The following is a 6350-nucleotide window of genomic DNA, read 5'->3' as shown; positions in this document are numbered from 1 at the left end:
AATTCTAAACGACCACAAATATAACAAAAATTAATTAGTCTCTCATATGTGAAATTGATGAAAAATCAATTCTGAGATTTGCGAATCTTCTTGAACCTCTTCAATGGCTTCCTCACATCCACAATAATCCTAATACACATAAAAGTACGTTTAGAGAGTCCACTGTTATCAGGGGATCATACTCCATCAACTTACCAATAAAGTCACCAATCTGTTTTCCCATAGGTTTAGAAAACCATCCAAGAGGAAGATCGTAAATCTGAATCCACAGGTTTTCCATTTTGTTATTCATGATTGGCAAACAAGGAAAGACAAAAAAGAAAACAAAACAATCACTTCAACAATCGTGACACAAAGTAATGGTTATTTTGTAAAAAAACAAAGTAACCATTAGTTATATTGTGTTTTTTTTTTTTTTTGTAGTTGACTCTTAGTTAATTATTTTAGAATAATATTTGATTGAAATAATAGTAAATTTGACATGGAAACATTAAAAAAGATTATGAAGTTGAATGAGAAAGGTGCGACAAACTAGAAGATGTCGATTCTGTGAGTGAGAGGGGTCTTAATGACCTGCATAATTTGGACGACTTCAGCCATGGAAGGCCTGCTTGATGGAATATGAGATGTACAAACGAGGGCCAATTTGAGGACAGGCAACACTTCATCTTCAGGATAATCCCCCATGCTATTATCAACGCATTCCAACACATTTCCTTCCTCAAGTAATACCCTTATATGATCATTTAGTATCACCACATTGTCTTCACCATATTCAACCGCCCTTCTTCCTGTTACTACCTCAAGAATCAGTACTCCAAACCCATACACATCACATTTCTCATTAACCCTCAAGCTCTCGCATGCTACTTCCGGTGCCACATACCCTAACCTATTACTTAACACATGCTGCTTATCCACCTTTCTCACTAGCCTCGCTAGTCCAAAATCTGTTATTTTCGCGTTGTAATTCTTGTCAACAAGGATGTTGCTTGGTTTTATGTTGTAGTGAATTATTGGCGGCCTCAGCGAATGATGCAAGTATGCTAGACCCTTTGCAGTTCCAAGCACTATTTTGAACCTGTTTTCCCAAGATAGAGCTGGACTACATGGTAGCCTCGCATGTAGTTTTTCTTGTAAGTTCCCCTCGGGACCTAATTCTGATACCACAAACTGCAACTCAGGTGTCCAGTAATATCCCCTGATTGCTATCAGATTTGGGTGCCTTGCTTTTCCTAGTATACGAACTTCTCTATCAAAATCTTCAGGATACTGGATTAGATTCGATGTAAAAAGCTTTTTTATAGCTGCTACTCTTTCTCTTGAGCCTGAACTGCTCAATGACACTTTGTAAACAGTTCCAAATACGCCTTCTCCAATCTCAGTAGCCTTGTTTAAGATTGATTCGGGATTGCTGATCCATTCAGGGGACCATGACTTCGACTCGAAAAGAATGAGCTTGCCTGTAGCAGAATGAGAACCAGACCTTGAAGAGCTGGAGCACATGCTTTCCAAGGCATGATCTATAAATGCAAGCCTTCTCCGAGCTGATATATTCAATAGGCTAATGACTAAAACTCCGAAAACAATGAACACAGCTGCTGAAATGGCAATAATAGCAGAAGCCGTGAGGAGGGATCTGTGATGAGATTTTTTGGTGTCAGATGAGGAAGTGAATCCTGGTCGATGAGCCTCATTTTGGCTGCCATATGAGTCCGGATCCAGAACTAGAGGTTTGGGAACATTCATCTTACAGGGTCCCTTGAGCAATGGTGAGCAGATTCCTAAGTTCCCCTGCAAAGCACTTGGATTTAAGCTTGGAAATATACCCTCAGTTGGAAGCCTGCCTATTAACATGTTATAAGATATGTTAACTGCAAGCAGATTCCCGAGTTTTCCAAGCTCTAATGGTATCTCTCCACTCAGTTCATTGAATTCCAGTTTCAGAATCTGAAGCTTGTTCAGCTTTGAAATCGACTTAGGAATAGGACCACTTAAATTATTGCGAGACAAGCTCCTGCATATTGTAAGGAAGGACACATTATATTCGTATTCTACAAGGAAGCACAGCAAATAATGAGATCTAAATCTATTGTTTAAAATGGTGAATAGAAATCCAGATCAATTTTATACATTTCATTGGTAATTACAAACATATTCTGATTCATCGATGAACAAACATTGCTCCATTTCTAAATAGGAAATAAGTTCATAACAAAGGAAAATATAAAAAAGACTTACAGAAGATTGAGAGATGAACAATTGCCAATCTCTTGAGGGATCAGGCCTGTCAATGAATTTCCATCCAATTGAAGAATTCTTAAGTTTCCAGACTCGCATATATCAGCAGGGATTGAACCATATATTTCAGCATATCGAAGATCCAGAACCGTGAGATTCTGGAGATATCCAAGCTCTTGGGGCATTCTTGATTGAAGATTATTATTCCATGACAAATTCAAGTACCTCAAATTGGAGGAAAGACCCATTTCTGCAGATATATTTCCTGAAAGATTGTTTCTTGAAAGATCAAGTGTGTGAAGAGATGTATAGAATTTAGTTGAAGCAGGTGGGATTGAACCCATCAGTTTGTTATCCGATAAATCTACTTCCTGTAGCCCAAGATCAAACATTCCCTCTGGTATGCTACCATTGAAGCTGTTCCCTCTCAAACGAATCACAGATAACCTGGAACACTCAACTATTGATTTGGGAATAGAACCACTGATTCTGTTATCTGATAAACTCAAATAGCTGAGAGATTTGAGATCATTGATTGAAGATGGGAGAGTTCCGGTTAAACCATTGGTTGAAAAATCCAAGTATTCAACACTGGCCAAGTTGCCAATCCACAGAGGAAAATCACCTGTTAACATGTTAGTGGATAAACTGATATAAGTCAAAGATGTTAGCAATTTGAGAGAATCTGGTAATGCTCCATTGAAGAGATTATCACTCAAATCCAACTTAAGCAAGTGTTTGCATAATCCAATGTCAAGAGGGAGAGGTCCAGAGAAGCGGTTATTCTGCAACTGAAGCTCTTTCAAGCTAGGAAGAAACGCTATGCCGTTTGGCAAAGAACCGGAAAATCCATTGCTGGAGAGATCCAAAGTCCTTAGGCGTTTGAATGACCAAATCCCAGTAGAGAAATCTGGGCTCCCCGAAAATTGGTTGTTGGAAAGATTGAGAGTATTCAAGGAAGAGCATTTATTGAGTGTACTAGGCAATGGACCTTGAAGAGAATTCCCAGCAAGAGAAAGATAACGAAGAGAGAAGCAGTTGTGGAAGAGATTATCAGGGAGAGGACCTGATAGAGAATTAGCAGAGAAATCTAGGAACTTGATTGAAGTCATATTGGCAATGGAAGATGGAATCAGACCAGAAAAAGTATTGGAACTGAGATTAAGGGTTTCAAGAGTGGAAATAAGAGGAATATCAGGGCTAATTTGGCCGGTGAAATTGTTATTTGAAAGCGATAATAGCTTCAAATGCTGCAGTTTGTGAAGGCCTTTCCCCAATTTACCTGATAAACCTAAGCCATCGAGATTAAGATGAGAAACTCTACCTGTAACAGGATTACACAGTATGAAGTTCCAAGAACATGGGGAATCATCATCTTCATTCCAGGAGGCGAGCAAGGAAGAAGGGTCGACGATGCCGGACTTGAAAACAATGAGGCCTAAGACGTCATCGTCAAGTTGAGCATCATCAGCATTGAAAGAAGATGCTGAAGAAACCAGAAAAAGAAGCAAGAAATGAAGAAAAGCTGCCATTAGTGTGAGGGAAAAGCTTAACTAACAGGAGACGGAGAGATGTTGAGCTGAAATAGGAAACAACACACAGAGAAAAGAAAAAGGATTGTATGGTTCACGGGGGGGGGGGGGGGGGGGGGGGAGAGAGAGAGAGAGAGAGAGATCACGAGACAGAGATAAGAGTTGGAACTTTTGTTTTCATTTTCTATTCCTAGCAAGATTTCAAAATGTACAGACTACTGAAGGTCCACCACCACTACCCGCCAACAACGAAAACGAAAACGAAAACGTCACCAGACTCAACATAAAATAAACACTTGATACATCCACAAATTTTACTCTATTTATATTTTTCTAAAATTTAAAGCAGCAATTCACGAATAAATATAAAAAATACCTAAAATAAAATAAAATCCATTTTTATGAATTTTATAATAATACACTAATACAAGAAAACGATGGATGCTAAAAATAAAAGAATTGCTAGAATTTAGTCATGGTTATAGTTCAATGTATTTTGTGAGATGTCTTGTGTTTTTGTAAATATATGTTGTATTGCACCATATGTATTAATAAATTGTACAACTCATATTCGTATGCACCTCACAAGCTTTTGGATGAACCGTCACATGTCACAATTTAGCAATTCGAATCAGTCAAGAAGTGTTCATGGAATGCTTTCTTTCTAAAGAAAACCCCGTGCAGCGAGCTCAAAGATTCTATATCATGGAGAACTTCTCTTAAAGTCAAATTTCTAGTAGGAGAATGAAGTCCTAATACTAAAAGGACTCCTAGAAGAAAAAGGGTTCGACTCGGCTTTATAAAAAAACATATATAGCCACATCCTATGATATGTGAACACAACAACTCTCAATTAGTCTTAATGTTCAACTCTTCCTAAGCTTCCACTAACTTAGGCATTAGAGCGGGTTCGTCGGACTCCGACCCCTCTCTGACCATTGGTTCTGTTTTACAGGTTAAACAAAGAAGATCTAGAAAGACGTTCAGACTCTCCATTATAATTTCATATACTTAGATATCATTAGTGCAGTGAGTGTGGACCTCAAACAATGTTAAATGTGATTAACCAAAAAACAAATTGAACACAGAAAAATATATGAACAATAAAACTAGAAATTAAAAGGAAAGAGTTAGACAAATCTGAGACCTCTATTAGCAGTTTCCTTAAGATAAATGTCGTCGCTATTGATAATCGTTTCCCAGGATATAACAGATTATGCAAGCAAACTCAAATCGTGTGTAAATTCGTTATCACCGAAGTAGGAAAACAAGAACTTTATGATCAGACAAAAAGTTTTTTCAACCACTTATGAATTTGACAATCCACTATATATAAATAGAACTCGAAAGGATATGTCTTTTCACGAACGAACACGACTGTACACGGACAGACACAACTATTCACGTACGAACATGACTATTCACGACGGACACAATTGTTCGTGAAAGGAGGTGTTTGTTGGTAATTAAATTAATATATAATTTTATTCAAAATTTTCCAACAATCCCCCACATGAATAAAATTGGAAAAGAGATGATTACGATGTGGTGATAACTTTCTACAATTGATATCTGCATAGGATATGTAGCTAATATGCCTAGAACCTTCCCTTGTGAAAGTATATTTACTTTACTGACTGACTAGTAGACGTGATGTCTTTGAACTATTCTGTCGTTTGTGTAAACGATGATATACTCCACACAGATACCAACATAACATAGTATAGGTTCTCATGGTTATGTTCGTTATGGTCATGAACATCGCCTGATTCTGCGAGAGTTTTAGAGAACTAGGCCTCACTAGTCCCATTTGAAGTGACCCCACTTCACTCTAACATAGATGATTTATTTGCCCAGAATACTGACGCACAATTTATCATTAAAAGTATATAGCTTAACCTTTTTCCCGTTTTTATGTCATTGTTCACATCTAGGAATAGAATTGGGTTTTAACCCCTATAGTGACCACACAAGGTTCATGCAATTAGGTTGTCCCTCTGAACCTAGATCATGGGATCTCCAGTCAACAAGGTAGGGTTTTTCTTCAAATGACACCTTAAATTTAATGGGCTTGAGTCTCATTCCTTTCGATGTCTTTTCAATTTGATCTCGGTTTAACCTATAGGTTAGTGGATCCGCTGTGTTGTCCTTTGATTCTACAAAATCAACAATGATGACACTCGTTGAGACCAATTGACTCATGGTGTTATCACACAAAAGCTTTTCTATCCGAGTTCATCATTTGGAAGCTTTTATATCGCATATTCACCAATTGATATGATATTTTTCTTCAATTCCATCATCATGGCGTACTCTTTTGAGGCGATTCGATTTCTACATTTTTAGTGACTTTCAGAAATTAAATCTAGCCAACTAATGTTCATCTACCAGCGTCTAGCTCGGCTAGATAACATCATTGTTCAGATTTTTCAATTTGTGATATTTCACATTTCTAATGTAAATCAACCCCCTACGCATGAGAATGTCAAAGTATGGATTTTTTCACATATCATCATCATCTCCAAAGAAAACATTTTTTCTTTTATGGCTTGTTTTAGAATTCATACCAAATAAATT

General features: G+C 37.4%; 1 protein-coding gene across 1 annotated transcript; it reads right to left on the bottom strand.

Annotated features, from left to right (window-relative positions):
• Positions 1 to 243: 243 nt before the first annotated feature.
• On the bottom strand, positions 244 to 3866 carry LOC136218537 (probably inactive leucine-rich repeat receptor-like protein kinase At3g28040). Its single transcript, XM_066005473.1, has 2 exons — positions 2242 to 3866; positions 244 to 2017 (listed from the first exon to the last, which is right to left on the bottom strand). The coding sequence occupies exons 1-2, from the start codon at positions 3771 to 3773 to the stop codon at positions 532 to 534; spliced, it is 3018 nt and encodes a 1005-aa protein (XP_065861545.1). The 5' UTR covers positions 3774 to 3866; the 3' UTR covers positions 244 to 531.
• Positions 3867 to 6350: the final 2484 nt, after the last annotated feature.

The sequence above is a fragment of the Euphorbia lathyris genome, chromosome 2 (genome assembly GCF_963576675.1).
Source record: "Euphorbia lathyris chromosome 2, ddEupLath1.1, whole genome shotgun sequence".
NCBI lineage: Eukaryota > Viridiplantae > Streptophyta > Magnoliopsida > Malpighiales > Euphorbiaceae > Euphorbia > Euphorbia lathyris.
This window is presented reverse-complemented; position numbering and strand designations above follow the sequence as displayed.

Bases quoted from the DNA above. Each gene is read 5' to 3' on its own strand.
- LOC136218537 (XM_066005473.1), bottom strand. From the start codon at position 3,773: ATGGCAGCTTTTCTTCATTTCTTGCTTCTTTTTCTGGTTTCTTCAGCA. The intron at 2,018-2,241 runs GTAAGTCTTTTT...TACAATATGCAG, and splicing joins TGTTCATCTCTCAATCTTCT to GAGCTTGTCTCGCAATAATT.